The sequence below is a fragment of the Anabas testudineus genome, chromosome 9 (assembly GCF_900324465.2).
Source record: "Anabas testudineus chromosome 9, fAnaTes1.2, whole genome shotgun sequence".
Taxonomy (NCBI): Eukaryota; Metazoa; Chordata; class Actinopteri; order Anabantiformes; family Anabantidae; genus Anabas; species Anabas testudineus.
This window is the reverse complement of record NC_046618.1, coordinates 20,935,608-20,962,865: the sequence shown is the minus strand read 5'-3', so window position 1 is coordinate 20,962,865 and position 27,258 is coordinate 20,935,608. Positions and strand designations below refer to the sequence as shown.

Sequence of the window (27,258 nt, the reverse complement as noted above, 5' to 3'; positions counted from 1 at the left end):
GGTTCACTAAATACCAGATGGACATTGTAGAACTGAAGTTGACTGCTGTACTTTGCTCATCCACCATTGGCTGCTTTCAGATTTATCTCTTTCCTATTGGTCAGACCAAGATCATTTAGAGACCTGGCAGTGAGTGAAAGGTCCAATCAGTATTATTCCAGTTATTATCAACAACAGACAGTAAACAGGCTACAGAGCAGTACAAAGAAACTATTCCAATCTCTGACCAGCCCCAGTATTAATATTAGTGTCCCTACTACAAGATTTGGTCTTCTAAATGTCAAATCCCTCTCTAACAAAGCACCTCTCTTAAATGATCTTATCCTCTCTCAGAATTTAAACTTCTTTTTCTTAAATCCAACCTGGCTGAGGATAGGTGAGTATATCCAGTTGCAAGAGTCTGCCCCTCTATTTTTGCTATTTTAACTCCCCTAGATTAAATGGTGTTGCTGTGATCTTTATAAATCAATTCAAATGCTCACTTCTTACACTTAAACAGGTTCACAGATTTGAAGCTCTGTCGTTTCTTATCCACTGCTCTGTTCCTGTATGTTGTCCTGGCCTCACTCATAATCAGGGCCACGCCCTTGATTTAATATTCCCTTTAGGATTGACTTTAACCTCCACAGAGTTAAAGAACTCCATCTCAGATCATAAATGTGTTGTATTTGACACTTGTCTCAATCCAACCACTGTACCTCAAAAAATAACAGTTAAACGTCATCTATTTAACAGCCAGTCAGAAGCTAAGTTCACTAGCACCTTTTCTATGTTGATGCAGGGTATTTTTTTGCACATCACATTTGATGATATTGTCCACCTTTTCAGTAATATTTGTCCCTCTGCTCTAGAGGCAGCTGCTCCCTTAAAGACTGTAAATGTGTCTCTTAAAGCCACCAACAAACAGCCTTGGATAGATGTCAGCATTCGTAGCTGTAAAGCTGAATGTAGAAGAGCAGAACGGAGATGAAGGAAAACTGGACTTCAAGTGCATTATGAGTTTATGAGTTCAGTTCATATGATTAGATTGACCCCTGAGGAGATACATAAACAAACACAAATAAATGGAGAGAAAGTTTTTTATTGAAACAACAGAAATAATACAGAGAATAAATCTGAGAGTCACCATTTGTGTTTCACAATAGTAAAGAGATAAAAAGTGAAATGTTCCATCAACCTTGTTTACTCTGTTCACAAAATAAAAAAAGACAGAAAAAGATTTGTAAAAATAAAACAGATGGAGAGTTTAACGTTGAAAAGTTGTAAATCATTTCTATTTAAACTGGATGTTCTTTTGAAAAAATAAAACATAAAATTTTAAATCTATCTCGTACATGCCTACTTCTCTCAAACACAAAATATTTATTTGGTTTAAATGTTTGATCCACATTTAATTCAAACATCATATACTTAATGGAATTACTTTCAAAACTTGAATTATCAGAACAATAAAATAAAAATCAAAGATCAACAGTGTAAAATGTTTGTTTGCTGATTTAAGTTTGAAACTTCTGATATTGTACATCTTTAGGTATTAAAACTTTTATGTAAAGTCTACATGTCCCACTTCTCTAAAATACAATATTTGTGGCAGAATTTGATTTAAATTACATTTTTAGTTTAATTCTCAGTCATCATCACCCTCTCTGAACGTCACAGAGAAATCTCAGTGGGACAGATTTTAATATCAGTGGTTTTGGCATCACCAGCTTCTCCAAGATTAAAATATGGGAAGAGTTTCTCAGTGAAAGTTTCTCTGTGAGTGTAGATTTGAGTCATGTCTTCAGGGTCATAGAAGGACACCTCCCCCCTGTCATAGTCCAGCTGGACTCTGATCCTCTGGAGACTCTTCTTCACTGTCAAAGTTTTACCACAACCATCAGTGTATTTTCCACTTCGGTGCAGTAAACTCCAGAATCCATATTTTGGTGAAACATAACACTCTCCCTTCCTGTCAACTGACTCTTTAACCAAACCCACAATCCAGTCAGGATGATCTCCCACCTCCACCTCCCAGCTGGGTTTCCCTGAGCTGAAGCCTTCAGAGCCAAAAACAAAGGCATACTTCACGTTTCTTTCTGGATTATCAGGAAGCTGCTGATATGTGTCTCCCTGTCTCACACTGGTCAGATCATCAGACAGATGGAGCCATCCACTTGCAGTGTTTGGGTCCAGAATGACAGGACTGAAGTGGACCTTGTCCTTCATGTTCTCCCAGACTCTGAAGGACAGGTTGCCCAGGTGTTTGGCCACATCTATCAGTGCTCCTGAGAGCAGCTGTGGATCTGACAGTGAGCTCTGGGCTCTGGCTCTGGTCTGAGTGGCTTTATAACTGCTGAGGAATGGCACGTTGTGTTTGTGCAGCTCTTCTTCAACAGCACAGATACTGTCTGACAGAGAGGAGATCTGCTCCTCAATCCTCTTCATCTCTCTGCTGATAGTCTTCCCCTTCTGCTCCTCTTCCTCCCTCAGAGCTGCCAGTCTGGACTCCTCTTCCTCTTTCAGGAACTGCTGGAGCTTGTTGAACTCTGCTCTGATCTGCTGCTCTGTGGACAACAGCTGCTTCTTGGAGTGTTGAATCATGTCATTGTAGGTTTTCTCCACTTGTTTGTATTTGTTCCTCTTGTCCTGTAGAGACTTTAAGTCCGATTTCAGCTGCTCCTTCAGGTCACTGACTGCTTGTTCTACAGGAACCACTTTGTGACTGTGGTGCAGAGAAAACTCACAGACAGGACAAACAGCTCTATCTTCATCTTTACAGAACCAATATGTGATTTCTGGATGTTTCTCACACACCACCTCGTCTTTCTTCTCTTTCCTTTTCTCATTTTCTGTCTCAGATGAACTATTATTCTTCCTTTTAGTAAAGGAGTCAGCTAGTTCTTTGAGAGAAAAGTTAATGGATGGACGATCTTTTGACGATTTCCTTTTACAAATGGGACAGTTTTTGTTTTTAGCTTGTTCCCAGAATTGTTGCAGGCAGCTTGAACAGAAGCTGTGGTTACAGCTCAGAGACACAGGATCTATGAAAGTCTCTGAACACACGTGGCAGCTCAGGAAACTTTCTAAAAGAGCTCTCTCAGCCATTTTCCTCTATTTCCAAAGTGTAAAAATTTCCAGACTCACCAAAACACAGTTAACAGTTAACTTTTCCAGTAGAATCCTCTGAATGTATTTTCTTCTGTAGAGATCGTGTTGTGTAATGTGCAGTAATGTTTACTCTGCTCTGATCATTCACTTTCATTTCTTGTGTTATGGGCGGAGGCCTGAGTGATATGAAGCTGGCATATGATTGTGTTTCCACCTGATGGTGCTGTTTCTGTGTTACAAACAGTTAAGGTTCACCAAATACCAGATGGACATTGTAGAACTGAAGTTGACTGCTGTACTTTGCTCATCCACCATTGGCTGCTTTCAGATTTATCTCTTTCCTATTGGTCAGACCAAGATCATTTAGAGACCTGGCATTCTGTTTGCATTTACATTTAATCATTTAGCAGACACTTTTATCCAAAGCGACTTACAAGTGAGAAACAAGGCAAGCAAACAAAATCTAAGTCAAAGTGAAAAAACATCAAAGGAAAGTGCTATCAAAAATGTGTTTCTGTTTCAAGAGATGTGAGTACAAAATAGCAGAAAAGTTTATTTATTTATTTATTTATTTATAGGTGCAAAGGAAGCTGCGGAAGAATCCTGTTTTCAGCAGTTTTTTAAATATTGCAAGTGTCATGATTCCAGCCTCGTTGCTGCCTGTATTTCCCCCATGCCCTTATTTTGACAACTTCCTGTTTCCTCCTTCCAGTCTGATTACCGTCACTCACCTAATTGATTACACCTGGTTTCCCCGACACTATAAATACCGGCTTGCTCACCTTTCTCCCTTGCCAGATAGTCAAACCTCAACTCCTGGACACTATCCAGCGTTTCATTTGGACTGGCTTATTTTGGATTTTTCGGCCTCCCCTGGACCCCGTCTCTTGCCTGACCCCCTGGTTCTGTGAGTTCTGCTTTCCTCCCTGCTCACAGTACCAGACCTGTACCTGTATCTGCCTGATTCCCTTTCTTGGACCTGCACCCCTTCAACCCCTCTGGTTATGTGAGTGTTATCTGTTCTCTCCCTCTTTGTTCCTACCCTGTTTCAACTCTGTGTGGACCTCCTAGTGTTCATGACCTGGACTATCTATTGTGTGGTGGATTTTGCCTGCTGGACTTCTCTTTAAAACCTTCTCACTGTGTATGACTTGGATTGGCCCTGACCACGATTATAGCCTGCTGGATTTATTGTTCTGCTCTGTACATATCCCCGGACTTTATTAGCTTTCACTGTCCCCATCTGCTCCACATGCTCTCTGTTGGCAACAATACATCATCTATACTGCGACACTTGCGTGCCAGGCATGAGCCGACTGAAGCCTGCAACAGTAAAAAAAGTTTTCTCAATAAAAACCTGTGAAGACAACTAACTTGTCTGCTTCTGTAAATAATCATTTCAAATCAACCATACAAGTCCTCAACTGACAAAACATTATCTTTAAAGGTTTTCTGTAAAAAAAAAAAACACTGATCATTTGCAAAGTAGGAAGGATCTGTAATACTGTTAGGGATAATAAACCCTAACAAACCCTTAACCAACATTTAACCCATATTATAATTTGCATTGATTCTTTGGGTTAATCTGGAATGTATTTTAGAGAACGGGAGAGAGCATCTGCATATTTTACTGTAAGGACTATATAATCATTATTTTGTATGAATGAACAAAACACTTGAATGACAACACAGACTTTTCTGAACTTTTATTGCTGTCATGGGATTGAAACTGTACCAGTGCTTCAGTCGTGCCCTTTAGAGGTTGCCATGGCTTCAGTTGTCCACAAGATGTCACCGTCACTGAAGTCTTTAAGCTTTGAACCTTTTCGAAACAATTGTTAGGAAAGCCTCAGTGCTTCATGAGCCTTCATTTGCACACCACTAGTCTAAATGAGAGGGATCAAGGTAGAAGCGTAAGGTTACAGGGGGCTGAGGTGAAGAAGGTGCAGGAGTTTAAGTACTTGGGTTCAACAGTTCAGCGTGATGGGGAGTGTGGAAAAGAGGTGAAGAGGCGAGTGCAGGCAGGTTGGAGCGGGTGGAGGAAAGTGTCAGGAGTGTTGTGTGACAAAAGAGTGTCAGCAAGACTCAAAGGAAAGGTGTACAAGACAGTGGTGAGACCAGCTCTGCTCTATGGGTTAGAGACGGTAGCAGTGAGAAAGAGACAAGAGGCTGAGATGGAGGTAGCAGAGATGAAGATGTTGAGGTTCTCCTTAGGAGTGACCAGGTTAGACAGAATAAGAAACGAGTACATCAGAGGGACGGCTCACGTTGCCTGTGTTAGCAACAAGGTCAGAGAGGCCAGACTGAGACGGTTTGGACATGTGCAGAGGAGGGATAGTGAATATATTGGTAGAAGGATGTTAGAGATGGAGCTGCCAGGCAGGAGGACAAGAGGACGACCAAAGAGGAGATATATGGATGTTATAACAGAGGACATGAGGTTGGCTGGTGTGAGGGTAGAAGATGTCCATGATAGAGTGACAGGGGAAAGGATGATTTGCTGTGGCGACCCCTGGGAAAAGCCGAAAGAGAAGAGAGACACGCCATTTACTTTATGCATGCGTTTTTCTTTAATGACCAACATGGCAACAATACTTTTTCTATTATTTTGCTTGTGCTAGTTTAGATTTATTTTAAAAAATTTTTGATGTGTAATTTTTTATCATGTATGACGTTATCACTTAAAACTCGTAACACAGAAATGTGTTTTGTGTGAACTATCTCTCTAAAAGCTTTTTTGCCTTTGTTGAAGGTGATTTGACACTTTTTTCAAGTGAAGGTTTTTCATGGTCAACCACTGGGTCATTGTATTGTACTGATGTCACAGTATCTGTGTCCATGTCCGACTGACCATGTTTTATTACCAGAAGGTCACAGGTTCATGTATGATCGTGCTAATCAAACATGACCCCCACCCCCCTCCAGAAACATCTATCCCGTACATGCCTACTTCTCTCAAACAAATAAAATATTTCTTTGGTTTAAATGTTTGATCCACATTTAATTCAAACCTCATATACTTAATGGAATTACTTTCAAAACTTGAATCATAAGAAAAAATAAAATAAACGTCAAAGATCAACATGATAAAATGTTTGTTTGCTGATTCAGGTTTGAAACTTCTGATATTGTACATCTTTAGATTTTCAAACTGTCAACTGAGCATCATTTAGTCCTGATGAGTGATTAAACTTAAAGAATAAAATCTCAATTTGTCTATACAGTTATATACTGTCACAGCTTAGTGTTCCAAAAATTATTATTAATAGCAATACTTCCACTTGTTGGTTATAGATTTAAATATTTGAATAACAGATGAATTAAATTTTTATGGTTGATGAGTGTATGTAAAAATTGAGTTTAAGAAAATTAAATCGACATCATGGATCATATCTCCTTTTCTCAGTTCTGAATAAAAACTGCAGGTGATTTAATTTACACTTTACATACACTGCTTCCATATGATGTACATTTAATGAAGATATAGTTGATTTATTTTCTTGACCATTAACCAGACACTGACATTCAGAAATCAAGTTACTGACGATATGACAATAAATATGTCAGCATTAGATGATCAAAAGACTGTTTAGAATAAAACTAATTAGCTAACTCGTTCTAACTAACTAGTTCTCTGATTCTTCAGATTATTGCTCTGTTCTCTTCCGTGCTACACGTGTTTCTCTAACTTCAAGAAAATGTGTTAAGGTGTTATCAATAAAACGACAATTGAAATAGAAACGTTCACTTTGTTCTGTGTTTAATGTCCATATTTGGTGGATGTCTTTTATTTCCTGATACTTCTTTGGTAGCTGCTGTAATTTAGATTGACCCCTGAGGAGATACATAAACAAACACAAATAAATGGAGAGAAAGTTTTTTATTAAAACAACAGGAATAATAAACAGAATAAATCTGAGAGTCAGCATTTGTGTTTCACAATGTTAAAGAGACAAAAAGTGACATGTTCGATCAACACTTTTTACTCTGTTAACAAAATAAAAAAAGACAGAAATTATTTTAAAAAATAAAACAGATAGAGATTTTCACGTTAAAAATCAGTTTGTTATAAAACATTTCTATTTTAACTGGGTGCTCCATTGGAAAAATAAAACAATCTGATTTCAATTACATTTTTAGTCTAATTCTAAATCATCACCACCCTCTCTCAACATCACAGAGAAATCTCAGTTGGACAGATTTTGATATCAGTGGTTTTAGCTTCGCCAGCTTTTCCAAGATTAAAATATGGGAAGAGTTTCTCAGTGAAAGTTTCTCTCTGAGTGCAGATGTGAGTCATGTCTTCAGGGTCGCCTCCCCCCTGTCATAGTCCAGCTGGACTCTGATCCTCTGGAGACTCTTCTTCACTGTCACAGTTTTACCAAAACCATCAGTGTATTTTTCACTTCGATGCAGTAAACACCAGAATCCATATTTTGTTATAACTGATGGTGCTTTCTTGTCAACTGACTCTTTAACCAAACCCACAATCCATCGAGGATGATCTCCCACCTCCACCTCCCAGCTGTGTTTCCCTGAGCTGAAACTCTCAGAGCCAAAAACATCAGCATACTTAATGTTTCTCTCTGGATTATCAGGAAACTGCTGATATGTGTCTCCACATCTCACACTGGTCAGATCATCAGACAGATGGAGCCATCCAGTTGCAGTGTTTGGGTCCAGGATGACAGGACTGAAGTGGACCTTGTCCTTCATGTTCTTCCAGACTCTGAAGGACAGGTTCCCCAGGTGTTTGGCCACATCTATCAGTGCTCCTGAGAGCAGCTGTGGATCTGACAGTGAGCTCTGGGCTCTGGCTCTGGTCTGAGTGGCTTTATAACTGCTGAGGAATGGCACGTTGTGTTTGTGCAGCTCTTCTTCAACAGCACAGATACTGTCTGACAGAGAGGAGATCTGCTCCTCAATCCTCTTCATCTCTCTGCTGATAGTCTTCCCCTTCTGCTCCTCTTCCTCCCTCAGAGCTGCCAGTCTGGACTCCTCTTCCTCTTTCAGGAACTGCTGGAGCTTGTTGAACTCTGCTCTGATCTGCTGCTCTGTGGACAACAGCTGCTTCTTGGAGTGTTGAATCATGTCATTGTAGGTTTTCTCCACTTGTTTGTATTTGTCCCTCTTGTCCTGTAGAGACTTTAAGTCTGATTTCAGCTGCTCCTTTAGGTCACTGACTGCTTGTTCTACAGGAACCACTTTGTGACCAGCGTGATGAGGAAAATCACAAGTATGACAAAGAGCTCTATCTTCATTCTCACAGAACCAAAATATCATTTCTGGATGTTTCTCACACACCACCTCCTCTTTCTTCCCCCTTTTTTTTTTCTGTATCCGATGAACTATTATTCTTCCTCTTAGTAAAGGAGTCGGCTAGTTCCTTGATAGAAAAGTTAATTCCTGGATCTTCTTTTGATGATTTCCTTTTACAAATGGGACAGTTTTTGTTTTCAGCTTGTTCCCAGAATTGTTGCAGGCAGCTTGAACAGAAGCTGTGGTTACAGCTCAGAGACACAGGATCTCTGAAAGTCTCTGAACACACATGGCAGCTCAGGAAACTTTCTAAAAGAGCATTTTTTTCAGCCATTCCTGGTACATGTACAAAACTCTTTCAGCTTTGAAACTCACCAAGTTGCTGTTCCTTCCTTTTGTTACTTAAAATTCTCCAAATGTGTGTTTTCCAGCTAAGATTTAACTGTATGTAATGGCGTCTCAGCTCAGTTCAGCAATGACAAAATCTACTTTCATTCTCACTATATAAGTTAATCATCCATCCATTTTCCTAACTGTTTGTCCTCTTAAGGTTTGTGGGAGTGTTGAAGCATACACCAGCTATCTGAGTTAATTATTTATTAACATTTACTGTCATGTTATTGTGTTATCAGCAGATGGTGTTGGTCTGGATGTCTTTCCTGAGATGAAGATCACATTCTGCATTCAGTGCTGCACAAATGTGTAAGCAACAAAAATAAAATATTTCTGATTTACTAAGTCAAGGAAACAACTTATATCTCATAAACATACTATAAAAACGAGAAACTAGAGACGTGAGCTGTTGTCTTCTAGTGTGGAACATTTCAAAAGTCTTTAACAAGAAACTGTTTTTGTGTCATTGTTCCATATATTTTCATATATTCACTTGTTTATTAGTTCAGTTCAGTTTTATCTTTTACATTTGTTTTTATACATTGTAGTAGGATTTGACTCTATCCCATTACACACTGACTGAAAATGTCTTGATTTATGATAATAATTCCAGACTGCTGGTACACAGCTTATAAAGTTTTCACCAGTTATTAACATTGAATTATGGTTAACTTAATTTTACATTTTTGACAGAAAAAGTTAAAAAAATTAATTTCATCTCATGGTTTTAACAGATTAAAAAAAATTTTAAACTAATGTGTTGATGACATAATTTATATGTGAGCATGTTTTCCCTGAAAACTGCATCAAGTACAGGAAATAAAACATATTTAATATAAAACTGAAACCATTGTTTGCATTACACACATTATCCTGCTGACTGAATAAATTTGTTTAAGGATCAATTCTTTAGTGAAAAACTGAATTCACCTTAGAATTATCATGTTTCTTATTCTTTCTTTGGACATAAAAGTTTTCAGAGTAGAAATACTGAATATGTTAAATATCTAAATATTGTATAATTGTATTATATAAACCTTTAAAGTTAGTAATTGTGCAGTGGAGTCATATGAGGAGAAAAGTTAATGTTTTTTAAATTTTATTTATTTATTTTCTGTCTCAATTATAAAAATAATCAAAGGTGAAAATCTGTGGAACTCAATGCAAATTCTCCAAACTCTTCTCCAATATTTCATACTTCATTCCTCACATGTTTTAAAGTAATGTGATTTGTCAGGTGACTTTACAAATAGAAACGTCTTGTCACTTCTACAGTGACAAGAAAAAAGTCAGTGAACTATTTGTAATTTCCTAATATTCTGTATAAACTGGTCATGAACTGTGATGACAGATACAGTGTTGTGTCTTCTCTTCATAATGTTGCTGGTAAATTGTTCTGTGGACTGATGAAGCTAAGGTTAATGACATCATTTATACATTAACAGTGTCCCTAAATGTAACAAAGACATAAAACTGATAAAGTACTGAAGCATTTCATTTCACAGTGCTTTGTTTGTAGGCACTGTTGTACTGTTTGAGCATCATTTAGTCCTGATGAGTGATTAAACTTAAAGAATAAAATCTCAATTTGTCTATACAGTTCTATACTGTCACAGCTTAGTGTTAAAAAAATTATTATTAATAGAAATACTTCCACTTGTTGGTTATAGATTTGAATATTTGAATAACAGATTAATTAAATTTATATGGTTGATCAGTGTTTGTGAAAGATGTAGTTAAAGAAAATCAAAACAACATCATAGACAATATCTCCTTTTCTCAATTCTGAATAAAAACTGCAAGTGATTTAATTTACACTTTACATTGAGCTGCTTACATCTGATGTACATTTATTGAAGATACTGTATAGTTGATTTATTTTCTTGATGTTGACCATTAACCAGATGCTGACATTCAGCAATCAAGTTACTGATGACATGACAATAAATAAAATCTCAGCATTAGATGATCAAAAGACTGGTTAAATTAAAACTCTACTAAAAAATGTTTTTAAAGAACAAATTAACTGATCTGTTCTGTGACCACCGAAACAAATCATTGAGAGTCAAATGTAAAAACATTAAATTAAAGCATCAAAACAGAAGAAACTCTTTTATATGTGTCCATATAAAAGTTTTTTATTTGATATTAATCTGATTGTAAACTTTTCAAAATTGTATATTTAGTCATCTCAGTGTACATGAAAATCCCTTTAGATAATAAGCAAAAAGATCCACAATATATGTTTGACTGTAAAAGGATGATGATGAGTTCAGACTATAACAAACTTCAAACAATCATTATGTTTAGAAATCAACTCTCTGAACATCACAGACAAAAACCAACACAAATAAATGGAGAGAAAGTTTTTTAATGGAACAACAGAAATATTACACAAAATAAATCTGAGAGTCAGCATTTTTGTTTCTCAATGGTAAAGGGATAAAAAGTGAAATGTTCCATCAACCTTATTTGCTCCGTTCACAAAATAAAAAATCGACAGAAAAAGATTTTAAAAATAAAACAGATGGAGAGTTTAAAGTTGAAAATTAGTTTGTTGTAAATCATTTCTATTTTAACTGGATATTCTTTTGAAAAAATAAAATACAAAATTTTTTGATTTATCCCGTACATGCCAACTTCTCTCAAACACACAAAATATTTCTTTGGTTTAAATGTTTGATCCACATTTAATTCAAACCTCATATACTTAATGTAATTACTTTCAAAACTTGAATTATCAGAACAATAAAATAAAAATCAAAGATCAACATGATAAAATGTTTGTTTGCTGATTTAAGTGTAAAACTTCTGATATTGTACATCTTTAAGTCTTAAAACTATCCCATAAAGTCTATGTGCCCCACTTCTCTAAAATACAATATTTGTGGCAGAATCTGATTTAAATTACAATTTTAGATTAATTCTAAATCATCACCCTCTCTGAATGTCACAGAGAAATCTTAGTAGGACAGATTTTGATATCAGTGTCACTAACTATACCGAGATTAAAAAATGGGAAGATTTTCTCAGTGAAAGTTTCTCTGTGAGTGCAGATGTGAGTCTTGTTTTCAGGGTCATAGAAGGACACCTCCCCCCTGTCATAGTCCAGCTGGACTCTGATCCTCTGGAGATTCTTCTTCACTGTCACAGGTTTACCAACAACATCAATGTATTTTCCACTGCGATGCAGTAAACACCAGAATCCATATTCTGGTAAAACTGACACTTCTTTCTTGTCAACTGAATCTTTAACTAAACCCACAGTCCAGTGAGGATGATCTCCCACCTCTACCTCCCAGCTGTGTTTTCCTGAGCTGAAGACCTCAGAGCCCAGAACATTAGTATAGTTAGTGTTTCTCTCTGGATTATCAGGAAGCTGCTGATATTTGTCTCCACATCTCACACTGGTCAGATCATCAGACAGATGGAGCCATCCACTTGCAGTGTTTGGGTCCAGAATGACAGGACTGAAGTGGACCTTGTCCTTCATGTTCTCCCAGACTCTGAAGGACAGGTTGCCCAGGTGTTTGGCCACATCTATCAGTGCTCCTGAGAGCAGCTGTGGATCTGACAGTGAGCTCTGGGCTCTGGCTCTGGTCTGAGTGTCTTTATAACTGCTGAGGAATGGCACGTTGTGTTTGTGCAGCTCTTCTTCAACAGCACAGATACTGTCTGACAGAGAGGAGATCTGCTCCTCAATCCTCTTCATCTCTCTGCTGATAGTCTTCCCCTTCTGCTCCTCTTCCTCCCTCAGAGCTGCCAGTCTGGACTCCTCTTCCTCTTTCAGGAACTGCTGGAGCTTGTTGAACTCTGCTCTGATCTGCTGCTCTGTGGACAACAGCTGCTTCTTGGAGTGTTCAATCATGTCATTGTAGGTTTTCTCCACTTGTTTGTATTTGTTCCTCTTGTCCTGTAGAGACTTTAAGTCTGATTTCAGCTGCTCCTTCAGGTCACTGACTGCTTGTTCTACAGGAACCACTTTGTGAGTCAGGTGCTTAGAAAACTCACAGACAAGACAAACAGCTCTATCTTCATCCTTACAGAACAATTTAGGTTCTTCTTGATGTTTACTACACACAACCTGCAGTTTTTTTTCTTTCTCTGTCTCAGATGATCCAGTTCTCTGTCTCCCAGCAAAAGAATCAGCCAGTTCCTTCAGTGCAAAGTTTACTTCTGGATCATCTTTTGATGATTTCCTTTTACAAATGGGACAGTTTTTGTTTTTAGCTTGATTCCAGAATTGCTGCAGGCAGCTTGAACAGAAGCTGTGGTTACAGCTCAGAGACACAGGATCTCTGAAAGTCTCTGAACACACATGACAGCTCAGGTAACTTTCAAAAAGAGCAAATTTTTCAGCCATTCCTGGTACATGTACAATAGACCTTCAGTTTTGAGACTCACCCAGTTACTGTTCCTTCCTTTAGTTACTTAAAATTCTCCAAATGTGTATTTTCCAGCTAAGATTTAACTGTGTGTAATGGCGTCTCAGCTCAGTTCAACAATGACAAAATCTACTTTCAATTTCACTCAATGAGTTAATCATTGATCCACTTTCCTAACTGTTTGTCTTCTTAAGGTTTGTGGGAGTGTTGGAGCATATTTCAGCTCTCTGAGTTAATCATTAACAAGGCTGTACTGTCATTTTATGTCTTTTCTGAGATGAAGATCACATTCTGCATTCAGTGCTGCACAAATGTGTAAGCAACAAATCAAAATATTTCTGATTTACTAAGTCAAGGAAACAACTTATATCTCATAAACATACTATAAAAACAAGAAAGTAGAGACGTGCTGTTGTCTTTCAGTGAGGAACATTTCAACAGTCTTTAACAAGAAACTGTGTTTGTGTCATTGCTCCATAAGTTTTCATATTTTCACTTGTTTATTAGTTCAGTCAGTTTTATCTTTTACATTTGTTTTTGTTCAGTGTAGTAGGATTTGACTCTATCCCATCACACACTGACTGAAAATATCTGAGGCAAGTTGAGTGAAAATGTCTTGCTTCATGATAATAATTCGAGACTGCAGGTTCTCAGCTTATAAAGTTTTCAATTCAATTCAATTCAATTCAGTTTTATTTGTATAGCGCCAATTTACAACAGAAGTTATCTCAAGGCACTTTACAGTGTAAGGTTTAAGACCTTATAGAAAATATTTATACAAAAAATTATAGAGAAAACCCAACAGTCCCATTTGAGCAAGCTTTAGGCAACAGTGGAGAGGAAAACCTCCTTTTAGAGGAAGAAACCTCCAGCAGAACCAGGCTCATAGTGGGCGGCCATCTGCCTCGACCGGTTGGGGTGAGTGGAAAGAGAAGAGAGAAAAGAACAGCAGGCAATAAGACAACAACAAGCAGCAAGAACATTGGGTAGGTGAACTGGATTCTGGAGATGTACAGCTCCAGGCTGAGGATACCTGCAGAAAAGTACAGAGAGAGGGAGACAGAGAGGAGGAACCACAACTACAGGAGAGAGAAGACACAAAGTTAATGACATGAAATGGTGGCATTTGCGTTGATACAGGAGAAAGGAGAGAGGAGAGGAGCTCAGTTCAGAGGTCGCCCAGCAGACTAACCTATATCAGCATAACTAAGAGATGGTTCAGAGTCCCTGATCCATCTCTAACTATAAGCTTTATAAAAAAGGAAAGTTTTAAGTCTAGTCCTAAATGTAGAACATGAACTGGGAGCTGGTTCCACAGGAGAGGGGCTTGGTAGCTAAAGGCTCTGCCTCCCATTCTACATTTGGAAACTCTAGGAACCACAAGTAAACCTGCAGTCTGAGAACGTAGAGTTCTGTTTGGAAGATATGGAACTATGAGGTCTTTAACATAAGATGGAGCCTGATTATTAACGGATTTATAAGTGAGGAGAAGAATTTTAAATTCAATTCTGGATTTTACAGGGAGCCAATGGAGAGAAGCTAACGTAGGAGAAATATGATCTCTCTTGCTAATTCCAGTCAGAACTCTGGCTGCAGTGTTTTGGATTAACTGGAGGCTTTTTAATGAGTTATTGGGACAAACTATTAATAATGAATTACAATAGTCCAGTCTGGAAGTAACAAATGCATGGACTAGTTTTTCAGCATCACTTTGGGACAGGATGCTCCTAATTTTAACAATGTTTCTTAGGTGAAAAAAGGCAGTTCTAGAGATTTCTTTGATGTATGAAGTGAAGGAGATATCCTGATCAAAGATAACTCCGAGATTTCTTACAGTATTACTTGAGGCCAGTACTAAGTCATCAATGGTGAGAATGTGTTTAGACATAGTGTCTCTGAGATTTTTATGCCCAAACAGTATAACCTCTGTCTTGTCTGGATTTAGGAGAAGGAAATTGGAGGACATCCAGGTCTTTATGTCTTTTAAGCATGCTTGAAGTTTGACTAATTGATTAGTTTCTCCTGGTTTCATAGATAAGTATAGCTGGGTATCATCTGCATAACAATGGAAATTTATAGAGTGTTTCCTAATGATATTGCCTAAGGGGACATATATAAAGTGAAAAGAATCGGTCCAAGCACAGATCCCTGTGAAACTCCATAGCTGACTTTGCTGTGCATGGAAGACTCATTAACATGTACAAAATGAAATCTGTCCGATAGATACGATTTAAACCACTCTAGTGCTGTTCCTTTGATCCCAATGACATGTTCCAGTCTGCGTAATAAAATGTTGTGATCCATAGTGTCGAATGCAGCACTAAGATCTAAAATGACGAGTATAGAGAGTAGTCCATTGTCTGATGGTAATAGAAGATCATTAGTGACCTTTACCAGTGCTGTTTCTGTACTATGATGTACTCTAAATCCTGACTGGAAATCTTCATACAAGTTATTGCTACGCAGGTGGTCGTACAATTGCTTAGAAACTATCTTTTCAAGGATTTTAGAGATAAAGGGCAGATTGGATATTGGTCTATAATTCGCTAAGACCCCTAAGTCCAGAGTAGGCTTTTTGAGCAGGGGCTTGACAACAGCAACCTTAAAAGCCTGTGGTACGTAGCCTATTTGTAAAGATAGATTGATCTGAGGGGAGGAAGCAGTCTAAGTACGAGCGTGGTGTTGCAGATGAATCTAGAGTTGTTGTACAATCCATGCTATATGCAGGGAGGATCTGATCATTTTTTTCTCTAATAGTTATGATTTTATTTGTAAAGAAAATCATGAAGTCATTGCTGCTGCAAGTTGAGGGAATACTAGGCTCAACCGAGCTATGACTCTTTGTCAACCTGGCTACAGTGCTGAAAAGAAATCTGGGGTTGTTCTTATTTGCCTCTATTAATGACGAGTAATATGAAGTTCTAGCTTTACGCAGGGCTTTTTTATATATTATTAAACTATCTTTCCAGGCTAGGCAATATTCATCTAAATTGGTGGAACGCCACCTCCTTTCCAACTTACGTGAATTCTGCTTTAAGCTACGGATTTGTGAATTGTACCATGGAACTAACTTCCTCTGACTCACTAGTTTCTTTTTCAGAGGAGCAACAGTATCAAGTATTGTTCCAAGTGAAGCACCTGTACTATTAACAAGATAGTCCACTTGTGCTGGAGTAACATTGAAATAACTGCCTTCCTCTGTGTTGGTACATGGCTCTGAAATAAAAGATGGAATCAGTTCCTTATATTTGTCAACAGCATTTTCACATAAACATCTACTGTAGTGAATCTTATCTGTAGGTTTAGTAAAGTTTGGTAGTGTAAAGAAGGGATCAGCTTTGAGTCCCTTCTTGTTTGCTATGCTGATGGACAGGCTGACAGATGAGGTCAGACAGGAATCTCCCTGGACAATGATGTTTGCGGATGACATTGTGATTTGCAGTGAGAGTAGAGAGCAGGTGGAGGAACAGCTGGAGAGGTGGAGGTTTGCTCTGGAAAGAAGAGGCATGAAAGTCAGTCGTAGTAAAACAGAATACATGTGTCTAAACGAGAGGGATCAAGGTAGAAGCGTTACGTTACAGGGGGCTGAGGTGAAGAAGGTGCAGGAGTTTAAGTACTTGGGGTCAACAGTTCAGTGTGATGGAGAGTGTGGAAAAGAGGTGAAGAGGCGAGTGCAGGCAGGTTGGAGCGGGTGGAGGAAAGTGTCAGGAGTGTTGTGTGACAAAAGAGTGTCAGCAAGACTCAAAGGAAAGGTGTACAAGACAGTGGTGAGACCAGCTCTGCTCTATGGGTTAGAGACGGTAGCAGTGAGAAAGAGACAAGAGGCTGAGATGGAGGTAGCAGAGATGAAGATGTTGAGGTTCTCCTTAGGAGTGACCAGGTTAGACAGAATAAGGAACGAGCACATCAGAGGGACGGCTCACGTTGCCTGTGTTAGCGACGAAGTCAGAGAGGCCAGACTGAGATGGTTCGGACATGTTCAGAGGAGGGATAGTGAGTATATTGGTAGAAGGATGTTGGAGATGGAGCTGCCAGGCAGGAGGGCAAGAGGACGGCCAAGGAGGAGATAGATGGATGTCTTAACAGAGGACATGAGGTTGGCTAATGTTAGGGTAGAAGATGCCCATGATAGAGTGAAGTGGAAAAGGATGATTCGCTGTGGCGACCCCTGATGGGAAAACACCCCATTTGCTTGATGCATGTGTTTTTTCTTTTATGACCAACATGGTGACAAATACTTTTTCTTCTATAGTTTTTCTCATGCTAATTTAGATTTACTTTGTTTTTCAAATTATGTTTTGCTGTTTTAATTGTCTATTTTTTCCACGTGTGACGTTATCACTTAAAACTCATAATACAGAAATGTGCTTTGTGTGAACTATCTCTCTAAAAGCTTTTTTGCCTTTGTTAAAGGTGATTTCACACTTTTTTCAAGTGAAGGTTTTTCATGGTCAACCACTGGGTCATTGTATTGTACTCATGTCACAGTATCTGTATCCATGTCCGACTGACCATGTTTTATTACCACAAGGTCACAGGTTCATGTATGATCGTGCTAATCAAACATGACCCCCACCCCCTCTCCAGAAAAGAAGAAATGGCAGCATGTACAGTACACAGGTGTTGTTCTTCTGTTCTTCTTAGTGTGTTTACTAGATTTGAAAATCACTATAATAAGATTCACATTTAAAATGAAGGATTACACAGTTTTACACAACTGAAACTAACGAGCAGTGTAGCCGGTATTTTCTTTGCATGACAGTCAACAGGAAACTTGTTTTCAGTGTTTTCCGTTTGATTTGCTTTCTCATTTTCTACTAAATGCTGGTATACTCGACCGTTCTCTATTTTCACAGCTTTTTAAGTGCATATAGCTATTTTTGTCTGCAGATGATATAATGAAGGTGACTATGATGAACAGGATGACTATATTAATGACTGTGGCACTAAGGAGACTATGAGGATGTTGACAGTGGTGATGATTATGATGTGATAGAGATTATTTTGCATGCTTTCCTATGGGCTCTGTGTTGTCAGTGCACAACAGCTGCCTTTAGCACACAGCTGACACATTGTGAGGAGCTCTTGGTAGAAGCACTGTTGCTTCCATGAGTCTGCATGTCACTATGAGGAGCAGCACTGAGTCTGACTGACACATTAGCAGAGGTGGGTAGTAACGGGTTACATTTACTCTGTTACATGTAGTTGAGTAACTTTTTGAAACAAATGTACTTCTATGCTTTACTGCACCATACTTTTTACTTTTACTTGAAACTCTACTCTTACTCCGCTACATTCGACATAGCGGGAAAAAGTCGTCAGTCCTGGTAGGAACAAAAATGGCGGAGCTACTTATCAGCGACGCTACAACCAAAGAGGATGAACAACCCCTGACCTCATGTTAAAAGCATGTTTCGTTTACACACAGTGAAAATGAACAGTTTCTTCATGCGGTGTCTTCTCTGTCTGTCAAAACAGACACAGACATTTCAGAGTATAATAACTCAACATCTAATCTGAGGAAACATGTCGCGGTAAGTTTAGCTGTTTCATTTAGTGTTAGCATATTTAATTAGCAAGTAAGCTAGAGGCAAAAAATATAAGTTTCTTAAATTTGTTCTACTGGATAAGTAGTTACAGACCCCTGAGGAGATACATAAACAAACACAAATAAATGGAGAGAAAGTTTTTTATTGAAACAACAGAAATAAGACACAGAATAAATCCGAGAGTCAGCATTTTTGTTTCACAATTTTGAAGAGATAAAAAGTAAAATGTTCCATCAAACTTGTTTACTGCATTCACAAAATAAAAAAAGACAAAGATCAACATGATAAAATATTTGTTTGCTGATTTAAGTTTGAAACTTCTAATATTGTACCTCTTTAAGTCCTAAAACTGTTAAGTCACTTCTCTAAAATACAATAAATGTGGCAGAATCTGATTTAAATTACATTTTTAGTTTAATTCTAAATCATCATCACCCTCACTGAACATCACAGACAAATCTCACTGGGACAGATTTTGATTTTGCTGGTTTTGGAATTACCAGCTTCTCCAAGACTGAAATATGGGAAGATGTTCTCAATAAAAGTTTCTCTATGAGTGCAGATTTGAGTCTTGTTTTCAGGATCATAGAAGGACACCTCCCCCCTGTCATAGTCCAGCTGGACTCTGATCCTCTTTAGACTCTTCTTCACTGTCACAGTTTCACAAACAACATCAGTGTATTCTCCACTGTCATGTGACAAACACCAGATTCCATATTCTGGTGAAATTGATTCTACTTTCTTGTCAACTGACTCTTTAACCAAACCCACAATCCAGCGAGGATGATCTCCCACCTCCACCTCCCAGCTGTGTTTCCCTGAGCTGAAGCTCTCAGAGCCAAAAACAGTCGTATACTTCATGTTTCTCTCTGGATTATCAGGAAGCTGCTGTTTTGTGTCTCCTTGTCTCACACTGGTCATATCATCAGACAGATGGAGCCATCCACTTGCAGTGTTTGGGTCCAGAATGACAGGACTGAAGTGGACCTTGTCCTTCATGTTCTCCCAAACTCTGAAGGACAGGTTGCCCAGGTGTTTGGCCACATCTATCAGTGCTCCTGAGAGCAGCTGTGGATCTGACAGTGAGCTCTGGGCTCTGGCTCTGGTCTGAGTGGCTTTATAACTGCTGAGGAATGACACGTTGTGTTTGTGCAGCTCTTCTTCAACAGCACAGATACTGTCTGACAGAGAGGAGATCTGCTCCTCAATCCTCTTCATCTCTCTGCTGATAGTCTTCCCCTTCTGCTCCTCTTCCTCCCTCAGAGCTGCCAGTCTGGACTCCTCTTCCTCTTTCAGGAACTGCTGGAGCTTGTTGAACTCTGCTCTGATCTGCTGCTCTGTGGACAACAGCTGCTTCTTGGAGTGTTCAATCATGTCATTGTAGGTTTTCTCCACTTGTTTGTATTTGTTCCTCTTGTTCTTTAGAGACTTTAAGTCTGATTTCAGCTGCTCCTTCAGGTCACTGACTGCTTGTTCTACAGGAACCACTTTGTGAGTGTGGTGCAGAGAAAACTCACAGACAGGACAAACAGCTCTATCTTCATCCTCACAGAACCAACATGTGATTTCTGGATGTGTCTCACACACCACCTCCTCTTTCTTCTTTTTCTTTTTCTCTATTTCTGTCTCACATGAACTATTATTCTTCCTCTTAGTGAAGGAGTCAGCTAGTTCTTTGAGAGAAAGGTTAATGGATGGACGATCTTTTGATGATTTCCTTTTACAAACGGGACAGTCTTTGATTTTAGCGTCTTTCCAGAATTGTTGCAGGCAGCTTGAACAGAAGCTGTGTTTACAGCTCAGAGACACAGGGTCTCTGAAAGTCTCTGAACACACATGGCAGCTCAGGTAACGTTCAAAAAGAGCTCTCTCAGCCATTTGCTCTGTTTTTCAAAGTGTAAAAATTTCCAGACTCACCAAAACACAGTTAACTTTTAACTTTTTCTGTAAAATCCTCTGAATGTATTTTCTTCTATAGAGATCTTGTTGTGTAATGTGCAGTAGTGATGGCTCTTCTCTGATCAACAGTACAAATCTTTCACTTTCATTTTTTTGTGTTATGGGCGGAGGCCTGAGTGACATGAAGCTGGCATATGATTGTGTTTCCACCTGATGGTGCTGTTTCCGCGGTACAAACAGTTAAGGTTCATCAATATTAGATGGACATTGTAGAACTGAAGTCAACTGTTGTACTTTGCTCATCCTCCATTGGCTGCCTTCACCTTTGTTTCACCCCTATTGGTCAGACCAAGATATTAAGAGACCTGGCAGTCTGTTTGGTGAATAGTCCTCAGGTTTCTATTTATTTTAAATATTTTTTTATTTATTGTAGTGGATACTGATTTCTGTTTGTTGTTATTCCTTTTTTTTTAAATTTATTTTCCCATTGTACATCTCAAGTACTTGTGCAAGTAGTGTCTGTTTTTCAAAGGGGCGCTGCTCCATGTCACACTTTTTTTAAAGGGATACTACACCCCATTTGCTTAATGCATGTGTTTTTCTTTTATGACCAACACGGTGACAGATACTTTTTCTTATAATTTTTTTCTGGGAACTGCAACCACTGTTTTGTGTGTGGGGACACAGGGCATTGAGCAGTAGGCTGTTTAACGAGAACAATCTGATTATTATGATTCATAAACATTCACTGTTCATGTACTGTTCTTCGGTTGTGTAAAGCTGCTTTGTGACAATGTCAATTGTAAAAAGCGCTCTACAAATAAAACTGAATTGAACTGAATTGAGGGAAGTTCACCCTTTCATTCTATTTTTTCCATTTAATATCTGGGATATAATTTATGCTGAATACTGATAAGAATGCAGCTCAGTGAGAACATCCAACAAGGATTAAGGAACATAAGAAAAGAACAATAAGAACTGACAGAAGAATATTTGTGTTGACCTGACAACAAATTGATTTGTGTGCGTTTTTTTTTTTTTTTTTTTTTTGTTATTTGTTTTTTTTAATCACTTGGTTGAGCTTTTGATGATTTTGGTTATACTATCATTTTGTTTGAACATCTGATCTTTAGTTAGTGATCTAAAGGAAGGTTGTTGTTTGTTTTGTCACGTTTGTTATTTATATTACATTTTATAAATACATTCCTTTTGCCATTTTATGAGTGTGTATGTGTGGCTTCCTAGTGGGATGGAGGTCTTTTCACTCTCTCTGTAGAGTTGCTACTGTCAGTCTCCTTTCTGAACCTAATGATTAATGAACACAGAGAACCTTGAATCTGAGAAACTGACCAGAACTGAATCATACTGGAGCTAAGTGTTAGTAGAAAACACAGAACAGAAATCTTAGATACTCAGCCAGGTTCAGCAGTGTAGATTCTGATAGCCAGGGTAGGACATAAGCCTACTAGGTGCTACATACTCATGTCACAGTATCTGTGTCCATGTCCATGTATGATCGTGCTAATCAAACATGACCCCCACCCCCCTCCAGAAAAGAAGAAATGGCAGCATGTACAGTACACAGGTGTTGTTCTTCTGTTCTTCTTAGTGTGTTTACTAGATTTGAAAATCACTATAATATGATTCACATTTAAAATGAAGGATTACACAGTATTACACAACTGAAACTAACAGTGTAGCAGTGTAGCCGGTATTTTCTTTGCATGACAGTCAACAGGAACCTTGTTTTCAGTGTTTTCCTTTTGATTTGGTTTACAATAAATGTATACCAGCATTTAGTAGAAAATGGGAGGCTTACAGGAGAAAACTAGAACATAGCCTTCAACATAAAAACACCACGGAGGTTTGGAGGGGCATGAGGACCATCACTGACTACAAGTGGGGACAGTGGACCAAGCCAACGAATTCAATATTTTTTTCAGTCGATTCCAGGCTGAGCCACAGAGCCCACTTCAGTTCACTATCCGCTCCTCAGTCCCTCCCCACACACGACTCAGCCACCACCCTAATAATCTCAGCTGAGCAGGTGAGAAGAGAGCTGCACAAGCTTCATCCCACAAAAGCTGAAGGTCCTGATGGAGTCAGCCCAAGGGTGCTGAAAGCCTGTGCTCCTCAGCTATGTGGTGTTCTCCAGCACATTTTCCATATACCATGATCAGCCACAAAGCCACCCTCATGATGCATTCCAACAACCTACTCCACTCCCACCTAACCAACTCGTCACAAGGAAAAGTAAAATGTCTAGTTGTGCTGCCTGTGCACAACAACGTTCTGGGAACTGCAACCGCTGTTTTGTGTGTGGGGACACAGGGCATCGAGCAGTAGGCTGTTTAACAAGAACCAGACAGTCGGGAAACGAGAAACGGCCTCTGCTGAGGGACAACCAGAGGCTGTTCAACAGTTTCAGTCCTACTCAGTAACTCCTACACATAAACAGAAACATCATAAACAGAAGAGACATGGTAGGGGAGCAGTAGCTCCACGCCCAAAAGAGATAATAGTGAATCAAGATAACCCCTCACGCTCATTACCACTGATCGGTAGGAAGAGTGTACTTAAATGCTTCATCAATGGCTATGCTGCAACAGTCTTATTCGATACAGGCTCACAAGTAAGTGCCATCAAGATACAAGTGAGTCAGAAGAGGATAAGGAACCCTAACCCTTGTGTCCAAAAACAAGTGCTTTAGTCCAGTAAAGTCAAGCATGTGTAGGTAGTATGCTTAAGTACAGTCGAGTAACGCTGTGAATTATACTATGAGATGATAGTTTGTCCTCAACCACTAAGTACAGGTGATGTTGTGCACTTTTGTTTTACTGAAGAAGAATATTTCTTAGAATATAATAGTGTGAATACTATTATAATAGAATAATAATAGAAAATGTGAATGTGATGTATGGAAAATGTCAAGAATTGAGGTTATGGACAGTGTGAGCACAAATGTCAGTTATAAAGATTAAAAAAGACACAGATATTATTAGGTATGTACTGTGGAGAATGTAACTGTTCTATTTGATAAAGATGCAGTCTGGAGGATGAACTGAGCGCTCTGTGTCTTCATTCCTGCTACAACTTACCTGTGTTTTTCAGATTGTGTCTCAGCCATTGTTGCTGTGGTACCATTCCTGGGAACCATAACATATATTTGCTGTCAATCCACAATAGACTATAACTACTGACCCAATTTCATTCATCTATTTTACATTTGAGTTTTGAGTTTTCTGTGTTGCAGTTATTGTGTATTTATGTTGGTTTTGACCCTTCCTGGTTGTTGTTCCCTTTCTTTCTGTCTGCTTGGAGAACAACTATAATGAGGCAAAACAATTTCCCTCTGGGATTAATAAAATTTTTTGAATCTTGAATATACTCGACTGTTCTCTATTTTCGCAGCTTTTTAAGTGCATATAGCTATTTTTGTCTGCAGATGATATAATGAAGATGACTATGATGAACAGTACGACTATATTAATGACTGTGGCACTAAGAAGACTATGATGATGTGATGGAGATTATTTTGCATGCTTTCCTATGGACTCTGTGTTGTCAGTGCACAACGGCTGCCTTTAGCACACAGCTGACAGATTGTGAGGAGCACTTGGTAGAAGCACTGTTGCTTCCATGAGTCTGCATGTCACTATGAGGAGCAGCGCTGAGTCTGACTGACACATTAGAAGCAGTAAAAAAGAGTGAATGATCTCCAGCAGGGGGCGCAGTCACACAAAGTAAAGCACAAACAGACACAGATGGAGGCAGGTTGATGCTTCTTCTCATGTAGCTGCACATTAAATGGAGTTTAGCGTCAAATCGAACAGACAATCCAGTCAGAGACGATGTTTATCAGTGTGGAATAAGAAGCTCTACCTATAAACTACAGGAAGTGTCCTCCTCTAGTGTGTTAAGCTCAGTGTGAGCTCTGCTGCCTTCCTGTCAGATGTTTAGTCACATGAAGACTCACTGAGATTAACTGGAGCCTCTGTGTTCACTCTGAATCTCGACCACCTTCTTTCTCCAGCCAGTGACTAAGTTGCACTGACAACACTGAGTCAGCTTCTCTTTGTAGGGTCTTTCTCTCTTGTTCCCAGTCCCTCTGTTTCAGCCTAATTCAGTCATTTCTCTGCAGTTGGCTCTTTCTGCTTTCCCTTTGTCTCTTTTTGTCACTTTGGGTTTCTTCTGTATAATAATATGAATCCTCTAGTTCTCTGATTCTTCAGATTATTGCTCTGTTCTCTTCCGTGCTACACGTGTTTGTCTAACTTCAAGAAAATGTGTTAAGATGTTATCAATAAAATGACAATTGAAATAGAAACATTCACTTTGTTCTGTGTTTAATGTCCATATTTGGTGGATGTCTTTTATTTCCTGATGCTTCTTTGGTTGCAAAGCTGCTGTAATTTAGATTGACCCCTGAGGAGATACATAAACAAACACAAATACATGGAGAGAAAGTTTTTTTATTGAAACAACAGAAATATTACACAGAATAAAACTGAGGTTACTAAACTAAAATTAAACTAAAAATTACAGTTTTAGTTTAATTCTAAATCATCACCCTCTCTGAACATCACAGAGAAATCTCATTGGAACAGATTTTGATATCAGTGGTTTTGGCATCACCAGCTTTTCCAATATTGAAATATGGGAAGAGTTTCTCAGTGAAAGTTTCTCTGTGAGTGTAGATGTGAGTCATGTCTTCAGGGTCATAGAATGACACTTCCCCCCTGTCATAGTCCAGCTGGACTCTAATCTTCTGGAGACTCGTCTTCACTGTCACAGTTTCATGAGAACCATCAGTGTATTTTCCACTGTGATGCACTAAACACCAGAATCCATATTCTGGTGAAGCATAACGCTCTCCCTTCCTGTCAACTGACTCTTTAGCCAAACCCACAAACCAGCGAGGATGATCTCCCACCTCCACCTCCCAGCTGTGTTTCCCTGAGCTGAAGCCCTCAGAGCCAAAAACAGTGAAATACTTAGTGTTTCTCTCTGGATTATCAGGAAGCTGCTGTTTTGTGTCTCCTTGTCTCACACCGGTCAGATCATCAGACAGATGGAGCCATCCACTTGCAGTGTTTGGGTCCAGAATGACAGGACTGAAGTGGACCTTGTCCTTCATGTTCTCCCAGACTCTGAAGGACAGGTTGCCCAGGTGTTTGGCCACATCTATCAGTGCTCCTGAGAGCAGCTGTGGATCTGACAGTGAGCTCTGGGCTCTGGCTCTGGTCTGAGTGGCTTTATAACTGCTGAGGAATGGCACGTTGTGTTTGTGCAGCTCTTCTTCAACAGCACAGATACTGTCTGACAGAGAGGAGATCTGCTCCTCAATCCTCTTCATCTCTCTGCTGATAGTCTTCCCCTTCTGCTCCTCTTCCTCCCTCAGAGCTGCCAGTCTGGACTCCTCTTCCTCTTTCAGGAACTGCTGGAGCTTGTTGAACTCTGCTCTGATCTGCTGCTCTGTTGACAACAGCTGCTTCTTGGAGTGTTCAATCATGTCATTGTAGGTTTTCTCCACTTGTTTGTATTTGTTCCTCTTGTCCTGTAGAGACTTTAAGTCTGATTTCAGCTGCTCCTTCAGGTCACTGACTGCTTGTTCTACAGGAACCACTTTGTAAGTGTGGTGCAGAGAAAACTCACAGACAGGACAAACAGCTCTATCTTCATCCTTACAGAACCAATATGTGATTTCTGGATGTTTCTCACACACCACCTCCTCTTTCTTCATTTTCTCTTTTTCTGTTTCAGAGGAACTATTCTTCTCTGTCTTAGTAAATGAGTCAGCTAGTTCTTTGAGAGAAAAGTTAATGGATGGACGATCTTTTGATGATTTCCTTTTACAAATGGGACAGTTTTTGTTTTTAGCTTGTTCCCAGAATTGTTGCAGGCAGTTTGAACAGAAGCTGTGGTTACAGCTCAGAGACACAGGATCTCTGAAAGTCTCTGAACACACATGGCAGCTCAGGAAACTTTCAACAAAAGCAATCTTCTCAGCCATTTGCTTCTGTTTTCCAGATTTTCTCTAAAGTGTAAAACTTTCCAGACTCACCAAAACACGGTTAACTGTTAACTTTTCCAGTAGAATCCTCTGAATGTATTTTCTTCGACAGAGATCGTGTTGTGTAATGTGCAGTAATGGTGACTCGGCTCTTATCAACAGCACAAATCTTTCACTTTCATTTCTTGTGTTAAGGGCGGAGGCTTGAGTGACATGAAACTAACATATGATTGTGTTTCCACCTGATGGTGCTGTTTCTGTGTTACAAACAGTTAAGGTTCACTAAATACCAGATGGACATTTTAGAGCTGAAGTCAGCGTCTTTCTGTGTTTGACTGCTGTACTTTGCTTCTCCTCCATTGGCTGCTTTCACATTTTTCTCTCCCCTATTGGTCAAACCAAGATCATTCACAGACCTGGCAGTCAGTGAATAGTCACATGGGTTTCCCTAACTCCAGGAAAATGTGTTAAGGTGTTCACAATAAATTGACAATTTAATTTTATTCTCTTGTTTTTAATTGTTTTGTTCCCTGAATTGTTGCAGGCAGCTTGAACAGAAGCTGTGGTTACAGCTCAGAGACACAGGATCTCTGAAAGTCTCTGAACACACATGGCAGCTCAGGTAACTGTCAACAAGAAAACATTTCTCAGCCATTTCCTCTGTTTTCCA

The 27,258-nt window shown here is 39.0% G+C and overlaps 4 protein-coding genes and 1 pseudogene across 5 annotated transcripts; all 5 read right to left on the bottom strand.

Moving 5' to 3' along the window:
* Positions 1-1,543: 1,543 nt before the first annotated feature.
* On the bottom strand, positions 1,544-27,258 carry LOC113150232 (nuclear factor 7, brain-like). Of its 2 annotated transcripts, XM_026342653.1 has the most exons (2): positions 27,154-27,258; positions 1,544-3,000 (listed from the first exon to the last, which is right to left on the bottom strand). In XM_026342653.1, exons 1-2 carry the CDS (start codon positions 27,241-27,243, stop codon positions 1,654-1,656), a joined length of 1,437 nt encoding a protein of 478 aa, XP_026198438.1. In that variant the 5' UTR covers positions 27,244-27,258; the 3' UTR covers positions 1,544-1,653. The 2 variants fall into 2 exon arrangements, with proteins under 2 accessions (XP_026198438.1, XP_026198439.1); XM_026342654.1 differs by lacking the exon at positions 27,154-27,258 and having other exon boundaries at positions 1,545-3,212.
* Positions 7,265-8,723, bottom strand: LOC113150238 (annotated as a pseudogene).
* On the bottom strand, positions 11,693-13,242 carry LOC113150239 (tripartite motif-containing protein 35-like). The gene has a single exon (XM_026342660.1). The coding sequence runs from the start codon at positions 13,103-13,105 to the stop codon at positions 11,693-11,695; it is 1,413 nt and encodes a 470-aa protein (XP_026198445.1). The 5' UTR covers positions 13,106-13,242.
* Positions 18,956-20,554, bottom strand: LOC113150235 (tripartite motif-containing protein 35-like). Its single transcript, XM_026342658.1, has one exon. It carries the CDS (start codon positions 20,552-20,554, stop codon positions 19,124-19,126), a length of 1,431 nt encoding a protein of 476 aa, XP_026198443.1. The 3' UTR covers positions 18,956-19,123.
* On the bottom strand, positions 25,158-26,733 carry LOC113150234 (nuclear factor 7, brain-like). The gene has a single exon (XM_026342657.1). The coding sequence runs from the start codon at positions 26,586-26,588 to the stop codon at positions 25,158-25,160; it is 1,431 nt and encodes a 476-aa protein (XP_026198442.1). The 5' UTR covers positions 26,589-26,733.

What these genes read in the sequence shown, in the direction of transcription:
- LOC113150232 (XM_026342653.1), bottom strand. Translation starts at nt 27,243, where the DNA reads ATGGCTGAGAAATGTTTTCTTGTTGACAGTTACCTGAGCTGCCATGTG. An exon ending in CTGTGTCTCTGAGCTGTAAC is followed by an intron (nt 3,001 to 27,153) that starts CACAGCTTCTGT and finishes CTGAGCTGTAAC; the next exon opens with CACAGCTTCTGTTCAAGCTG.
- LOC113150239 (XM_026342660.1), bottom strand. Translation starts at nt 13,105, where the DNA reads ATGGCTGAAAAATTTGCTCTTTTTGAAAGTTACCTGAGCTGTCATGTG.
- LOC113150235 (XM_026342658.1), bottom strand. Translation starts at nt 20,554, where the DNA reads ATGGCTGAGAGAGCTCTTTTTGAACGTTACCTGAGCTGCCATGTGTGT.
- LOC113150234 (XM_026342657.1), bottom strand. Translation starts at nt 26,588, where the DNA reads ATGGCTGAGAAGATTGCTTTTGTTGAAAGTTTCCTGAGCTGCCATGTG.